General features: G+C 43.7%; 1 protein-coding gene across 2 annotated transcripts in view; it reads left to right on the top strand.

Annotated features, from left to right (window-relative positions):
- The window catches only part of LOC122564422 (collagen alpha-6(VI) chain-like), a 139,790-nt gene that overhangs the window by 24,952 nt on the left and 96,657 nt on the right, over positions 1 to 18,181 (top strand). For both annotated transcript variants that reach the window (XM_043719264.2, XM_087978576.1), the window contains exons 5-6: positions 15,549 to 15,895; positions 17,347 to 17,425. In XM_043719264.2, coding sequence (XP_043575199.2) covers positions 15,549 to 15,895; positions 17,347 to 17,425 — 426 coding nt within the window. The remainder of the gene's footprint in view (positions 1 to 15,548; positions 15,896 to 17,346; positions 17,426 to 18,181) is intronic.

The following is an 18,181-nucleotide window of genomic DNA, read 5'->3' as shown; positions in this document are numbered from 1 at the left end:
TTATGCACCCACCAACAATACCATGGAATATTCATATTAAAAGGGATGTGATTTACGGATGTGCAAATAATGTAATATGAGGCACTAAAAAAATACATAAATAATGCACATTCCAAGCCTGATACAATTATTTGGATCAAATAACAAAATCTGTCAGTTTTATATACGTCATCCAGGGGTCAGCCTAGACGTTTATGAACAACTTGTTAAACTGCGATTCAGTAACAGCAAACACAACCCCCATTTCACTGAGATGCATACCTCACCTTCCTGCTGCTACCCGCCATCACAGTTAGCCACAATACAAAAGTAACAATCCACATAAAACAAAACTCCAGACATAATTTAGAATCCAAGCATGTGGTATTGTTACAAGCATGATTAATCATTTTCACCTAGGGGGTGAATCTTCCGTGCACCTTTGCTTGTAATCGTGCTACTGTCCTTGATGGGGAGCTGCTGACTTTCAGTGCAGGAGAAGGACGGTGAATTCTAAAAGACCCAGACATGGACTGCACTATCTCACCAGCATTGACAGCAGTCTGGACTGGCTAACCAACAGCAAGGAACTGGTGGAGTGCCAGTGGTGGGAAGATAAAGGCTGTCATCCTGAGAGAGCATAGCACGATCATGCTCCACAATGTTACTGCCACTTGCCAATATCAGCACCTCAACCATCTGAGTAATGTGTGGGACTGATTGCAGAACTGCTATGACATCCTGAATTGCCTTTAAATGCAATGAAAGAAGGCCTATGTTTGACTGTGTACTTGTAGACATCAAGACTTTTTCACAGTCCTTACCCCGCACGGGTTTATGGTACGGACTGTGGGATGATTTCACTGAAGGTGGTCTCCATGCTGTAAAAATCCCAGATATGTCTCACTTCATCCAACACACACAGACATACACACAGCTCTCCTGCCTCTCCCTAACTCAACTTTCAATTTGTCCCAATTGACAGCCGATTGCTACATGGAAATAACAAATTATGTTTTCACCTGCTTCTAACAAGATTACCCTTCAGAAGAATCATATCAGACTACTGATAGAATACATTAATGTCCAACAATGCTCCTGGTCTCACTTTCAAATCTGCCTTCATAGGACTGGGGCAATTCTGCCTTAAAATCCATAGTCGACAGGTAGGAGGCTGGAAGAACACAGCAAGCCAGGTAGCATTAGGAGGTGGAGAGGTCAACGTTTCGGGTGTAACCTTTCTTTAGGACTGCGGGGGGAGCTGCAGATAAAGGGGCAGCGGGCACAGGGTGGTGAAGTAGGGATAGGTGAAGACAGATAGGAGGTACGACCTGGTTGGTCAATGGGAGGAATGAATCCCGTTGATGGCAGGGAGCAGTGGAAGGGAGTTGGGAGATGGGAAGGGAGGTTATTTGAGATTGGAAACTCAATGTTGAGTCCGCTGGGCTGTAGGTTGGTTTGGTTTGGTTTGGTTCACTGTGGCAATGAAGGAGGCCAAGGATGGTCATGTCCAAAAGGGAGTTGGAAGGGGAATTAAAATGGGCAGTGACTGGGAGGTCCAGTCGGTCCCTGTGGTCTTGGCTGAGATGCTCGGCAAACTATTCCCTAAGTTTATGTTTAGTCTCTACATCGGGAGCACCTGATGCAGTAAGTTAGGTTGGAAGAGAGGCAGGTGAACCTCGGTCTCACCTGGAAGGACTGTTTGGGGCCCTGGATAGAGGTGAGGGGATGGTGTGCCAGCAGGTTTTGCATCTTTTCTGGGGGTTGGGAGGTGGTATTGTAGGGAGAGTGGCCCTAAGCAAGGACTGTCAAAGAGAACAGTCCTGGCAGAAAGCAGAGAGGGGTGCAGGGAGAAGATGTTCTTGGTGGTGGGGTCAGGTTGGAGTTGGCAGAAGTATTTAAGGATGATGTGTTGGATGCAGAGACTGGTGGGATAGTAGGATCCATAGTCATGATGTCAACATTCTGGCCTTGTTTGACAGAAGATCCAGAGGGGACTTGACAGGGCAGATGTTGAAAGGATATTTCCCATTGTAGGTGAGATTAGAACTAGGAGACACCATTTAAAAGCATAGGAATTTTCTTCTTAAAAAAAACAGATTTTTGTTCTCTCAAAGTCATGAGGTTGTGGAACGCCCTTTTTCAGAGGGCAGTGGAGGAGTATATTGAAAGCAATGGTAAGCAGATTCTTGGCAAACCAGTGAATCAAAGGGTATCAGGGATTGGGAGGCAAGGTGAAATAGAGGTCACAACCAAATCAGTCCTTATCTTATCAAATGTTGGAGCACTCTTAAGGGGCCAAAATCTTCTAATCCTGCACCTAATTGTATATTTGAATGTTGGTTTAAGCTTGCACTACAACACCAAGACATTGATGATGACTTGTATGACAATGGAAGCTGGGACATAAGTATATAGGAAATGGGAGCAGGAGGAGGCCATTTGTCCCTCAAGCCTAACCCATTGAGTACAATCATGGCCACCTGCTACTTCAACTCCACTCCTCACCTCGTCACAATTTCAGCTATGCATAGCTCATGTCCAGCTTCATGAAGGACAGCACCCCTTCCAGATTTGTGTACAAGCCCTTTATGCGAGGGCTTGGATATTTATCCAGCTGTGAGAAGCAGTTTACCATTTGCTTAACCCCCACCCCCCACCAAAGACAAACCGACCCATCAGGCTTTGCAATCAATGTGACCAGTGCTGCCCATTCTTCAAACTGGACTGGTTTGATGATTCCTTTGCTTTCCAGTTTCCTGACTTCTGCCTGTACTTTTTCCTGTAAGGTAAGTGGCACTGGGCAGGCCTAGCAGAATCAGGGAATTGCTTCCTGGTTAACATGTAAGTTGGCCTTGGCTCTTTTGATAGTCCCCAGACCTTCCTGAAACGCTTATGGGTATTTAATTAGGACTTCACTCAGGTAGCCATTTTGCTGTCGCGAGTCTACATACTGGTGGCATCTACTTTAGTTTGCTGGCCCAGACCCTGAAGAACATTTAAACCATTTGACCAAGGCTCAGCTCTATTTTGGGGTTTTGCCATGGACTGACAGAGTCCCTCTGCTCAGGATATGTCCTGCATGAGGCTGTGATTGCCTGCACTCAAGTGGTGCTCCCCAAGCTTAGTCAGTGAGATGTCAACTTCCATCAGGACACCCTGTAGCTCACATGCTCCAATTGCAGCACTTTCCACTGACAAAGCCAGTTGTAGTATCTGTTTTAAATCCACTTGGGCTTCAGCTAGTAGGCGCTTTTGCATGGTTCCATCATTAATCCCTCATACTCTCAGTATCTCATTCAGAGTTAACCCAAAATCACATGCTTCAGCCAGTCATCTTAACCTCATTAAAAATCCCAGCATGGATTCTCCTGGTTCTCAAATGCCAAATAAAACCAATAGCATCTCAGAATTAAAGGAGGCTTGTGGTCATTATATTCCTAAACAAAATCCATCAACTCTTTGAAAAGTTTTTGTGTCAGATGTCTCAGGAAAAGTTAGGCTTCTAATAACCAAAACTACTGCAGGTCCACAAGTAGTCAGAAGAACTGCTTGTTGCCTTTCGTCTGTCCCAATATCATCTACCTTTCAGGATGACCTATGAGCCTCCCAGCTCACAATAAGACCTGTCAGACCCAGGGAGACCCAAGACATGCAGGTGATAAACCCAACAAGCAACAAAACAGAGTCAATTATCACCAGACCCCCTTCTGGTACAGTGTTCATTACCATAAATGGTTCTCTTCAAAATGTAGAGTCCATTTCCAGGAACAGAGTCCCCTCCAGTATACAAAGTGCATTGTCAGAAATAGAATCCACTCCAAACTGCAGAGTCCATTCCCAAAAGCAGAGTCCACTCCCGAAGGCAGCAAATACACACCCCACAGCACATACACATGTTCAGTCTCCATAGACACCTGGCCCATCCACAGAGAACGAGGTGCACTCTCAGGAACACAGTCCATTGTAAAGATGCAATTAACTCACAGGGGTTTTGCTCCATTCCTGAAGGCAGAGTCCACTCCTGAACTTCAGGACCCAGTGAATGCTCCCCTCCCAGCACACACACACACACAGGTGTTCAGTCTTTACAGAGGCCTAGTCCACCGACAAAGAGCCAGGCCTACCCACAGAAACAGCTCATCTGGGCAGATGTATTTTCTCACAGGGGCTCAGTCCAAACACCAAAAAAGTGAAAGCATGTTCAAAAAACAAAGTAAGCCCTGCCACAAAATCAACATTGCCCTTTTCTCAAAGTAGAAGAGAAAAGAGTAACACACAGGCTGTAAACATCCAGTGAAACAACATTTCCCTAATGAGGCCTGAATTACACCTGAACCACACTGTGTAAATCAGGTAGTTTAGAAATCAGTCCTCAATAAAAAAGGAATAGCGAAAGATTTAAACACCTGTTGTTCTTCATTGTGTCCTATACCTGCACACACACGACATGGTTGCTGGGGAAAAATAAGCACTACCGCAGTTAGGTAATAGTGTGGGGGAAGTGAAAAAAAATAACCATGAGATTAAAATCTCCTCAATTGAAGACTGATTCTAAGAAAAAGGAAAAAAGAAATTAGATAAAGAAAAAAGAGAAGAAAATAAAAAAGAAATACCAGTTAACAAACTGCCTATAAAATTCCACCAGTTCAGGAATTAGGAATCCCCCCCCCAAAAAAGCAGAAACCAACAGCAGCAGTACCACACTGTCTGTGGCCCAGCAGCACAGAGTCAGAGGAGATTATAAATCTTGGCAAGTCCTTCACCACTGATCCAGCTTTGTCAGAGCCAGCTCTCAGTGACTAGAACCTCTGATACTCCTGTTTAATTTTAACTTTTTTTTTCTTTTCTATTTTCCTCTACACTACCATCTACCTGTAGTAGTGCTTATTTTTCCCCAGCACCCATGTTGTGTATATGCAGGTGTCAGACACAGTGAAGAACAACAAGTTTGTAAATCTTTATTTATATTCCATCACCAGGAAGAAATGAAACGCCCAAGTGACCAGTGACAAGCAATGTTCTTCTTAGAGAGTAATGCTGCTGGAGCAAAAAAGTGAAGGGAAGGGCAGGGATTAAATCAAAATAGAAGCGGATTCCTAAGCAACGGCTCCCTGACGACAGCAGCTACTCCTGCCGGAGGGTAGACGTGACGCGATTCGACCATGTTCCAGACAGTGATCAGGTAAAACACAGGCAGCGTCCTGAGGGCAACCTCCAAACCGTCACAGTCGATGAACAGGAGCTGCGTGTCATAGTTGAGGTTACATACCAGGCGGAAATAATACGTCACCAGGGCGCACCACCTAGGAGGAGGCTCGACGTAAAGGTATCGCTGCAAGGCCTGAAGGCGGAAGGTCACCACCAGGGTCCGAACACACACCAGCAACTGACTGCCCTCCTCAGTAGGGAAACTCAGGACCTGCACAGCGACCCAGTGCAAGGTTTGTGAAGGTTTGTAACTCAGGTTGAGGTTTAGGGTGTAGGTTTGCTCGCTGAGCTGTAGGTTTGATATCCAGACATTTCATTACCTGGCTAGGTAACATCATCAGTTGTGACCTCCAAGTGAAGCGAAGCTGTTGTCTCCTGCTTTCTATTTATATCTTTCTCCTGGATGGGGTTCCTGGGGTTTCTGGTGATGTCATTTCCTGTTCGTTTTCTGAGGGGTTGATAGATGGTATCTAGATCTATGTTTTTGTTTATGGCATTTTTTGTGGTTGGAGTGCCAGGCCTCTAGGAATTCTCTGGCATGTCTTTGCTTAACCTGTCCCAGGGTAGGTGTGTTGTCCCAGTTGAAATGGTGTTTTTTTTCATCCGTGTGTAGGGCTACGAGGGAGAGAGGGTCGTGTCATTTTGTGGCTTGCTGGTGTTCGTGTATCCTGGTGGCTAACTTTCTTCCTGTTTGTCCTACGTAGTGTTTGTGGCAGTTCTTGCATGGAACTTTGTAAATGACGTTGGTTTTGTCCATGGTTGTACTGGGTGTTTTAAGTTTGTTAGTTTTTGTTTGAGAGTGTTGGTGGGTTTGTGTGCTACCAGGATTCTAAGAGGTCTTCGTAGTCTGGCTGTCATTTCTGAAACTTCTTTTATGTATGGTAAGGTGTATAGGATTTCTGGCTGTGTTTGGTCTGCTTGTCGTGGTTTGTTCTTGAGGAATCCGCGGACTGTATTTTTGGAGTATCCGTTCTTCTTGAATGCATTGTATAGGTGGTTCTCCTCTGTTTTTCGAAGTTCGTCTGTGCTGCGGTGTGTGTGGCTCGTTGGAATAGTGTTCTGATACAGCTTTGTTTGTGTGTGTTGGGATGGTTGCTGGTGTAGTTAAGTATTTAGTCAGTGTTTGTTGGTTTTCTGTATACGCAGGTTTGTAGTTCTCCATTGTCCTTTCTTTCGACTGTGACGTCCAGGAATGCAAGTTTGTTGTCGGTTTCTTCCTCCTTAGTGAACTTTATGCCTGTGAGGGTGTTGTTCATGATGTTAAATGTCTCTTCTATCTTGTTTCGTTTTGTGATGACAAAGGTTTCATCTACATAGCGGACCCAGATTTTTGGTTTGATGGTTGGTAGGGCTGTTTGTTCTAGTCTTTGCATTACTGCTTCTGCTATGAATCCTGATAGCTGAGATCCCATGGGTGTGCCGTTGGTTTGTTTGTAGATTATGTTGTTGAAGGTGAAGTGAGTGGTGAGGCACAGGTCCACTAGTTTCATGATGTTTTCGTTGGTAATGTGATTGTTGGTGGTTGGGGTGTGTGTGATGATCTCTTCTAAAAGTGTGGTAAGTGTTTCTTTTGCCAGGTCGATGTTGACGGAGGTGAACAGTGCTGTCACGTCGAATGAGATCATTGTTTCGTCTTCCTCTATTTTGGTGTTTTTGATGATTTTTAGGAATGCGTCTTTTTGTTCCAGAAAAAGTGAACCAATGTTCTCTGCATGAATTCGAGAAGCCGAAGGTTGTAAAATCCCTGGGCATTTTTTGGTTTTAAAGTCCATTAACTTTCTCTGATATGTTTTCTCCATCGATATAAGTTGTGCTAAATTTTATTAGCCCTTTGATCATCTCCTATTTCTGGTATATAAGTTGCATTGTCTACTATGAAGATGGACAGGGAGAAAGTGAGGACTGCAGATGCTGGAGATCAGAGCTGAAAAATGTGTTGCTGGAAAAGCACAGCAGGTCAGGCAGCATCCAAGGAGCAGGAGAATCGACGTTTCGGGCATAAGCCCTTCTTCAGGCTTATGCCCGAAACGTTGATTCTCCTGCTCCTTGGATGCTGCCTGACCTGCTGCGCTTTTCCAGCAACACATTTTTCAGCTATGAAGATGGACACAAGATCTTTCTCAAAGAATAATCACTTTCAGCAGAGGGAGAGATGATTGCCAAGAAAGGCATTAAATCAATATTTTATCTTTTACCTTGCGTCTCATTTGCAACCTTTCTTGCTGAATTACCAAAGTGTGGTTTTTCTGAAGATACCAAGATTAGGGAAAAAAAATCCATTGGAATACCAAAAGATCTGTATGTGTTTCATTAGTGAATAATCTGTCCAAGGGGGTAATTTCATCAGGAGCTCTGTTTCTTTTGCTGAGACAAAGGGAAGTTTGCAACTTATAGAGTCTCTTCAGTGTTTCTGATTTTATTTTTGCTGATGGGGTACCCTGCTGACTTCCTGGTCATGAAGTAATTTCGCTAATTGTGTGAGCCTCCTGTTTGACTCACACTGGTGCCTCACATGCCTGAAGAGTGCAACGCTTTAAAATCACAATTCTGACGGGCATTCTAAGTAACGCACCCTCTCCATTATTGATTGCTCTCCTAATATTTTCACTGAGTGAGTAAAATACTTTTCCCTCTCCACTACCCCTGATAAATTTCTACGTTGAGGTTGTACCGGACATTGGTGAGGTCTCTTCAGGAGCTTTGTGTCCAGTTCTGGTCGCTCTGTTATTGGAAGGATATGAGTGGTGTGGTAGCTCAGTGGTTAGCACTGCTGCCTTACAGTGCCAGAGAACTAGGTTTGATTCCAGCCTTGGGTAACTGTGTGGAGTTTGCATATTCTCCTCATGTCTGCGTGGGTTCCCTCCCACAGTCCAACGATGTGCAGGATGGGTGAATTGACCATACTAAATTGCCCATAGTGTTCAGGGATGTGTAGATTAAGTGCATTACTTAGGGGTTAATGTAGAGTAATGTGTTTGGGTGGGAGGGTCGGTGTGGACTTGTTGGGCCAAAGAGTCTGTTTCCACACTGTAGGGATTCTAGAATAATTAAGCTGGAGAGGATTCAGAAAAGCTTTACTGGGATGTAGCTGGGAATAGAGGGTTTGAGTTATAAGGATAAGCTGGGACTTTTTTCACTGGACTGTAGGACGTTGAGGTGTGACTTTATAGGTGTTTATAAAATCATGAGGGGTATTGATAAGGTGAATTGCAGGTGTCTTTTCCCTCAGGTTGGGCATTCCAAGACCAGGGAACATATTTTAAGGTGAAGAAGAAAGACTTAAAAAAGGCATGAGGGCCAACATTTTTACACAGAGTGCAGTTCGTGTGTGGAATGAACGTCCAGACAATGTGATGGATGCGGGTACTGTTGCAATGTTTAAAAGACATTTGGCTAAGTACTGAATAAAAAAAATGTTTGGAGGGATATGGGCCAAACACAGGCAAGTAGTTTAGTTTGGGATTATGGTTGGCATGGACTGGTTGGACCGAAAGGTCTGTTTCCATGCTGTAGGTCTCCCTGACTCTATGATAGTGAGGCTCCAGAAACCATCTGGTTTCAATCTGTCTGAACTAATGTGCTCTGCCTCTTCCAATTGGTGTACAAGCTATTGGTTATCACTGGATAATACTGTAGGTAGTATAATCTATTTGACATTAACCGCCTCAATCTGTTTCCCTCCCTCCCCCACTCCAATCTCTCACCCTCACAATGCGCAGCCCTCCAATCCCTCTGCTCCAATCCCAACCTCACCATCAAGCCAGCGGATAAAGGGGGCGCAGTGACCTCTACACCGCTGAAGCCAAACGTCAACTCGAGGACACCTCTTCCTATTGCCCCCTTGACCGTGACCCTATCACCGAACAATCATCTCCCAGACCATACAGAACCTCATCACCTCAGGAGATCTCCCACCCACAGCTTCCAACCTCATAGTCCGGGAACCCCGCACTGCCCGGTTCTACCTCCTTCCCAAGATCCACAAGCCTGACCACCCTGGCCGACCCATTGTCTCAGCATGCTCCTGCCCCACTGAACTTGTCTCTACCTACCTTGACACTGTCCTATCCCCCCTAGTCCAGGAACTCCCCACATACATTTGAGGCACCATCCATGCCCTCCATCTCCTCCAAGACTTCCGTTTCCCCGGCCCCCAATGCCTCATCTTCACCATGGACATCCAATCCCTCTACACCTCCATCCGCCATGACCAGGGCCTCCAAGCCCTCCGTTTTATCCTCTCCAGACGTCCCCAACAGTACCCTTCCACCGACACTCTCATTCGTTTGGCCGAACTGGTCCTCACCCTTAACAATTTCTCCTTTGAGTCCTCCCACTTCCTCCATACCAAAGGGGTAGCCATGGAAACACGTATGGGCCCCAGCTATGCCTGGCTCTTTGTTGGCTACGTAGAGCAGTTGATCTTCCGTAATTACACCGGCACCACTCCCCACCTCTTCCTCCGCTACATTGATGACTGCATTGGCGCCATCTCGTGCTCCCGCGAGGAGGTTGAGCAATTCATCAACTTCACCAACACATTCCACCCTGACCTTAAATTTACCTGGACCATCTCTGACACCTCCCTCCCCTTCCTGGACCTCTCCATCCCCATTAATGACGACCGACTTGACACTGACATTTTTTACAAACCCACCGACTCCCACAGCTACCTGGATTACACCTCTTCCCACCCTACCTCTTGCAAAAATGCCATCCCGTATTCCCAATTCCTCCGCCTCCGCCGTATCTGCTCCCAGGAGGAGCAGTTCCACCACAGAACACACCAGATGGCCTCCTTCTTTAGAGACCACAATTTCCCTTCCCACGTGGTTAAAGATGCCCTCCAACGCACCTCGTCTACATCCTGCACCTCCGCCCTCAGACCCCACCCCTCCAACCATAACAAGGACAGAACGCCCCTGGTGCTCACCTTCCACCCTACCAACCTTCGCATAAACCAAATCATCCACCGACATTTCCGCCACCTCCAAACAGACCCCACTACCAGGAATATATTTCCCTCCCCACCCCTTTCCGCCTTCCGCAAAGACCGTTCCCTCTGTGACTACCTGGTCAGGTCCACACCCCCCTATAACCCACCCTCCCATCCTGGCACTTTCCCCTGCCACCACAGGAACTGTAAAACCTGCGCCTACACCTCCTCCCTCACCTCTATCCAAGGCCCTAAAGGAGCCTTCCACATCCATCAAAGTTTTACTTGCACATCCACTAATATCATTTATTGTATCCGTTGCTCTCGATGTGGTCTTTTCTACATTGGGGAGCGCTTTAGGGAACATCTCCGGGACACCTGCACCAATCAGCCACACCGCCCCGTGGCCCAACATTTCAACTCCCCCTCCCACTCTGCCGAGGACATGGAGGTGCTGGGCCTCCTCCACCGCCGCTCCCTCACCACCAGACGCCTGGAGGAAGAACGCCTCATCTTCCACCTCGGAACACTTCAACCCCAGGGCATCAATGTGGACTTCAACAGTTTCCTCATTTCCCCTTCCCCCACCTCACCCTAGTTCTAAACTTCCAGCTCAGCACTGTCCCCATGACTTGTCCAGACTTGTCCTACCTGCCTATCTCCTTTTCCACCTGTCCACTCCACCCTCTCCTCCCTGACCTTTCACCTTCATCCCCTCCCCCACTCACCCAATGTACTCTATGCTACTTTTTCCCCACCCCCACCCTCTTCTAGCTTATCTCTCCACGCTCCAGGCTCACTGCCTTTATTCCTGATGAAGGGTTTTGCCCAAAACGTCGATTTCGAAGCTCCTTGGATGCTGCCTGAACTGCTGTGCTCTTCCAGCACCACTAATCCAGAATCTGTTTCCAGCATTTGCAGTCATTGTTTTTACCTAATCTATTTAGTGACATGCCAATTAAATTTCTTACTCACCAAAAGAATAAGAAAATCATTTTAAAATTCTTCAATAAGCTGGTTTCGTTTTTTTTGGTTTTGTTTTTTTTCTTTTTCGTTTTCTTTTTTTTCTTTTTTTCTTCTTGTTTATTTTTTCCCCAGCACCCATGGTGTGTGTGCAGATGTGAGACACAATGAAAGACACAAAGTGAATGAGTTGGTTTCATTTGATTGTGTATGTATTACAGAAATATTTTTAGGTAATTGTTTCACATTATCAAAGTTCTGAACTTAAAAAAAACAATTGCCATTCAAACCACTTACCTTTAAAACTTTACCCACTTATGAGAATGGTTAAGATATCCATATCATCAGCTCTGATAGTGGAAACTTTAACCAGACGCAAGTTTCTCATGAGTCAGAGGTGAGCTGCCAATTAAGAGGGATTATTGCTTGTTAAACACTTGTTAATGGCCCGACTAGCTCATTAATATCAAGCTTCCTATTTTACCAAGCAAGCTTGACATGAAAACCATAGCAGGTGAATTCAGCTTACCACTTGCTCCAAAGTACCTCTGTGTTAAGTGGAACAAGACAGTTTTTCAGGGCATGACCTGTGGGCACCAGCCACACACACACACCATATATTAGCAGACATTGGCATCACATTGTTTGCCACTTCTCTTTCCATTATGGCATGTCTCTGACCTATTTCCAGGCCCCGCATGAAGAACAGAGTTGAATTGCAGAGCATACTAGTGACTAACATTGAAAGACTGCAGTAGGGACACTCTGCAAGCATGGATAATGTGACTGGGCTGGACTACATTTCAGGGTGTTTCACTTTCCTTCTTAGCATTTGCTTACATAGCACCTCCCTGCATACTGGCACCATTCTTGCCTTGCCAATTAACACAGTCTCAAGACCAAGCAGCTTGCCTTGCTGGACATAGTTCTCAGTCAAAGGGGTGGACATCTTGCTCTGCGGCAGTGTGCCACATCAATATTGCACCAACACCACATGTTTGTGGTGATAAGCAGCTTACATGCAGTAAGCAGGCAACCCTGCCTCAAACTCTTAGCGCAGTGGTCATCATCATGGAAATCCATGGATGCTCCCATCAGTCAGGAGTTTCTGGAACAGTAAGTCAAGGGCAGCCTCCAAAACCAGTCCAGGGGACTGGCCTCAGGGTCAGCACGATGAGGAGCTGAAGGTAAGGCATTTATCCATTCATCTGGACCCTTTCTGTTTTGTTATGGGCTGTCTTCTCCTCGAATCAGAGTAATGAAGGAACTAAATGAGATTAAAATGTGTGGCAATGCTTTTAGAAACATAGAAACGTAGTAAATAGGAGCAGGATTAGGTCTTTTGGCTTTTTGAGCTGTGCCTGCTATTGATTATAATCACAGTTGATCATCCATTTCAATAGCCTATTCCTGCTTTTCTCCCATATCCTTTAATCCTTTCAGCCTCAAGTGCTACATCCAACTCTTTGAAATCACAAAATCTTTTGGCCTTGCTTGCTTTCTCTGGTGATAAATTCCACAGGCTCACCACTCTCTTGGGGAAGAAATTTCTCCTCACCTCAATCCTAAATGGTTTACCCCATTTCATCAGACTGTGATCCCTGTTTTTGCTCTACCTAACCTCCTCAATCTACCCTGTTTGGTCCTGTTAGAATTTTCTTTGAGTTCCTCCGTCATGCTTCTGAATATAATCCTTACTGATTCAACCTCTCCTCATAAGTCATCTCAGAATTAGCCCAGTAAATCTTCACTGCACTCCATCAATCGCAAGAACATCATGCCACAAGTAACGAGACCAAATCTGCACACAGCATTTCAGCTGTGGTCTCACCAAGGCCCTGTAAAATTACAGCAAGACATCCCTGCTCCTATACTCCAATTCTCTCACTATGAAGACCAGTATACCATTTGCCTTCTTTATCATGCTGTTGTTAGTTCTCGTGCAGGTGGGGAAAAGGTGGTGCCCAAGAAGGCAATGCAGAGGACAAGCAGGGTTCGTGGTTTGGGAGGTTAACTGGTATGAGTGCGTGTAAGGAAGGATGGTACAGGCAATAGTGAGAATAGCTGAGCCTTAGCATTGATGGGAGATGAGTGCAATTGTGCAGGTAGTGTGTGAGTTGGCAGAGCAAAGACTGTGGCACTCACCTTGGCAGAGGGAAGAAGGTCATTTCCCTTTTGATGACACTGCTGGCTGTTCCTCTCGACCATCAAGGTAGCACTGAGCAGAGTAATGACTTCTGACCACACTACCAGGGTCTGGTGGTGTGACCTCCTCTGTCAGTCTTCCGGGATGAGAACTCCCCTTCTTTCAACACCATCTTTACCAGGACCTCCAGGTTCCAGTTGTGGAATCCCGATGCCATCTTCCTCTTCTCTAACATCGTTTGAAAATGTTCTTGACCAAACAGTGCAGCTTCAATATGCCTCTTCTCGTCTGAGTGCTCAGCAATGTTTTAAAAATGGCGCAGATGCCAGGGATGTTGGTCTTTCAGTGGATGTCCACTGACTGGCGAGTTCTTTCGGAACTGATGCATGGTAAGGTGGGGCTGGAATTGACTAGTATGGATACCATGGAGTGGGTTAGATGGTTAATGAGATGGGTTTGCAAGATGTAGCAAGAGAGAACTTGCTAGGTCTCGTGATGAAAAGAATCTGGTAAAAACTTGACACAATTCGTCCTCAGCCAAAAAACAGTCAGATGGAGCCCCAGATGTTTATGACTATAACTTGAATCTTAAGTTAATTTTGCATGATTAAGGACCTTTGTTGGACTGGTCTCTGCTTTTCAGTTTAATTCCAATAAATGCATTTTGAGACTTAATTTTCTCATAAATTCATCAAGCTGGAGTGCTTTTATGAACTGTCAAGACAATATTGCTCCAGATAAAAATCCAGCTGTTCAATTCCAAACTAGCTGACTAGATTTATCATAAAGCTATATGCTTGAAGCACAAGTAGATGAGATGAGAGTCATTTCTAAGTCAGTGTCCTCCCAGTCACCAAAGTGCCCTCAATACATTTTCTACTTTCTCTAACTCCACTGCATCTAGTGTACTTCCTTGTTCCACAGCTTTGGTAGCACAGCTGCTTGGTCCTGGGTTGTTTTGAAGGCTATCTGGATGGTTCGCACTTACAGAGGAACTTCTTACCCGAGAGGTGACAGGGGTCAGAATTGAGGAGGGGCGAGTGTTGCGATGTTCACTGCTGTTCACAGGAAGAGGAGGCTTCTCCTTTGTGCTAATCCTATCCACCAGGACTTCATGGAGAATCACGATACCGTCTTCCCTTCCTCTGCTGTCTTCCATCTCTGTCGTGCGATGAACAGCGCAGCTTCAGAATGCCACTGCTTGTCCAAGAGGACAATGGCCTTTCAAAGGTGGTGCAGATGCAGAGAATGTTGTTCTTTCAGCGGTTACCTGCTGAGTGATGAGCTGTTCTGAAAATGTGCATGGTAAGATGGAGTGGCAGTCAGGTGTGAGCAGTGCTATAGGAGCAATTAATGCAGCGAGTTTGGTAAGAAAACCTATTATGCTTTGTGGCAGAAGAATCTTCTGGTCCATAGAATTCCAGCTCAATTAATAGTCAAGTGACAATCCCCACTAGGTTATCGCATCCCCAGTTGAGGGATCTCAAATGTGATGTAATCTATGTGATACACAATAAACCTCTTTACTGTTCATCAAGATTGAGCCCACCTTCTGCCAAATACTTTGTGTTGGTGTCCTTCCTTTCATGGTATTTGTAGTTTAGACTAACAGCCACAAAAAAAGATTGGTGGCAGTGAATACAGCTTCAGCTTCTCAGGTTCACAACTATACTAACTTGCTTATCAGCTTAGAAATGGACACATGGTCGTTCACATCCTCCTTCAAATGATGTACTTTCTGTGGGTCTGTCTGAAAGGTCGCAGACAAACATTACTGAATGACAACTATCCAAACAAGAGATAAACCACATATATGTGATTCCTATCTCATAGCACACAGGCATGTATTCTCATTATTTATGCCATTAAACAATGAGTTATCTTAAAAATATATACTTAATGTCTAAAGTTGGTACCTGTTGATGAATATCACAAGCAGGATGAATATTTTCAGATGAAAATTAAGTTATTCTAAGTTACAAATCACACATTACCAGGTTATAGTCCAACAGGTTTAATTGGAAGCACTAGCTTTCGGAGCGACGCTCCTTCAGTGGATGATTGTTCCACCTGATGAAGGAGCGTCGCTCCGAAAGCTAGTGTGCTTCCAATTAAACCTGTTGGTCTATAACCTGGTGTTGTGTGATTTTTAACTTTGTACCCCCCAGTCCAACACTGGCATCTCCGAATCATAGGTTATTCTAGGATTCATTTTAATAGTAGTATTTTACTTTTAATGTTTATCACCTGCTGACATATGAAATGAAATTAATAATGTGGATTCTGATTGTTTTCATGCTCTGTGACTTGCAGACTGCATCGTTGACATTGCTGTTGGATTTGATTTCCCTGGATGGTTCGGATCACAGAATATATTTAATGGTCAACAACAATTGCGACTAAGGCTGGACGAATTTGTGCAGGGAATTACATCTGCGAGTGATATTAGTTGTATGTCTGGTGTTCAGCCAGAGATCAGAGTGGCGTTTTATGCAAAAAGTGACACAGGCCAGGTTATCTTTGACACAAAATTTGAAAACTATAGCGCTGAAATAATTTATAACCTCACATCAACACACGCTGTGTCCAAAATTGATTTAAATCTTGAGACATTGGAGGTGCTGGGGAACAAATTTGGAGAAACAAGTTCAAAAGCAAAAGTAGGTATCCTTCTGTAAGAATTCTTTTGATGATTCCCATTAATATTTTTATAATATTGCTATTATTTTGGAAACTTGGGTTTCAAAGTGAAAAAGACCATGTATAACTTTAATTTTAACATGTATTTCTATATTGTACATTGTAAAAAGAGAAGTTCAGTTTTGAATCTGACGGTGGTATTGGGCGATCTGAAAATTCATTTACATGTGCTTAAATTAAGCCATCATTAACAGAATAAAACCTTTGAGGTGAATAGTTTAGTGCTTTGGAAAAGTAGGAGAGAACAAAAAAAAGGCTCTTGACCCAGGAAAACAGGCAGAGGAAAAGTCTTTTAGGAAGCAAGAAGCATTTAAGTTAGGAAATGTTTGATTTGATTTAATTTGATTTGATTTAATTTATTGTCACGTGTATCTCAGTACACTGAAAAGCTTTGTTTCCTTCAGGTTTCTTTCAGAGAGGCAAGTCATTCAGAGAAAAATGCCTCTAAGAGTGGCAGTGTAGTGTAGCATTCACTAAAGTGGTGAGGGCAGAGAAAAAAGTCTAGAGTGTCTTAGAAGTTGTAAAAGTAAGCTCAGGAACAGAAGATCATATATCAGAGAGGAAGATATCCTACAAAGCTGTGAATGCATTAAGGAATGCATGTTAAGGAGTATGTAAGCATTGTTAATACTTTGTTTATTAGTCTCAGGAAGCAACATCAATGAAAGAAATTAATGTAGAAATCTAATATAATGTGATCACTGAACAAAGTACTTTAAAGTAGAAACAATTTGATCTTTCACTGATATTTATGTATTGTTAAGGTTGTTGTGTGAAAGTATTGATTCATTATTTCTTAAGTTTCCAATAAGACCAATTCAGATGGTTCTTAATAGTATAAAATAGTTTGTTTTCCCACTTGTGTGTAACTTTGTTATTCTTTTGCTCAAAGTATTTGGCAGCCTCTGATAAACATGTTCAGTGACTGACCTCCGTGGTAAAAAGAAATTGCAAAGATAAAACTCAAAGTCTGTCAGTCAGGTTTCACTCTGGAATCTTCCTTCTCTGGTATTACCATTACATGTACCCCTGAGACTTTGTGGGACTTTATAAAATATGATTAGATAATAGCTTGATATTTGTACAGAACTTGTGAAGCACATGAAACTGCATTTACTTTATCCACTCCAACTTGAAGCTTAACACATTACAAACAAAGAACAATGTGTAGTGGGGGGAACTAAGTGGTAAGTGCAAACTTCCAACTTTAGGACACTTACTGCCCCATTCTCATCCTGTGGATCAATGTTACATTCTTTACCCAACATATGAGATCAATTAGATTCAGAATTCTGCCACCTCTTTAAAAATGATCAGACAATACCTGCCCCTCATGGTAACAAATAAGCATTAAATACTTTGCTCTAAACGCGTTACTTGAATAAATATATTTCAACATGATCTTTTGCAGGTCATGCTTATATTTACAGATGGCTTAGATGGCACCAAGGAGAACTTTAAAAAAACAAGCAAGAATCTGAGAGACAAAGGTACAAGTGTTATTTATTTATCCCGGTTTTATTGGGGTCATTGAAGGTCTTATTAGGTCACATTGATTGTGCCATCCATTGGTTGGAATCATTGTAAAGCCTGAGTTGTTTTGGTAAACCTCATTGATGCGTCACCATAAAGTTGTAGGAACCAGAAAAGCAAAAGAAAACCCTCCTGCAGTTTAATCATTGTGGGATAATGATACACCAGCCAGCTTCAGTTTTGATTCAAGGAAGATGTAATAGAGTGAGCAAGGGGACTTAATCAGCCCAGAATGACCCCCAACTGATTGATTCACCAAAAAAGAATTAAATATTCTTCGACTTTATTGAAGGACAAACAAAGAATAAAGAAGAGCACAGCACAGGAACAGGTCCTTCAACCCACTGAGTCTGCACTGACACATTTTTAAATTTAAAATCTTTTGTCTCTACATGGTCTGTATCCCTCTAAACTCTGCCTATTCTCATTTCTCTCAAAATGCCTCTTAAACATTGCTGTTGTATCCAGGCACTTATCATCATCTGTGTAAAAAAGACTTGCCTCTCCTTTAAAGTTTTCCTTTTTACCTTAAACCTATGTCCCTCTAGTAATTGACATTTCTACCCTGGAAAAAAGACTCCAACTATCCATTCTATTCATGTCTGTTGTAATTTTTAAAAGTCCAATCAGGTCGCTCCACAGCTTCTGATGTTTAAGTGAAAACAAGATATGTTTGTGCAAACTCTCCTTGTATCTATAACCATCCAAATCAG

Source organism: Chiloscyllium plagiosum, unplaced genomic scaffold (genome assembly GCF_037043375.1).
Source record: "Chiloscyllium plagiosum isolate Xiang-an unplaced genomic scaffold, Cpla_swu_hap1 HiC_scaffold_34, whole genome shotgun sequence".
Lineage (NCBI taxonomy): Eukaryota > Metazoa > Chordata > Chondrichthyes > Orectolobiformes > Hemiscylliidae > Chiloscyllium > Chiloscyllium plagiosum.
The sequence above is the reverse complement of the archived record's forward strand: the minus strand, read 5'-3'. Positions and strand labels throughout refer to the sequence as shown.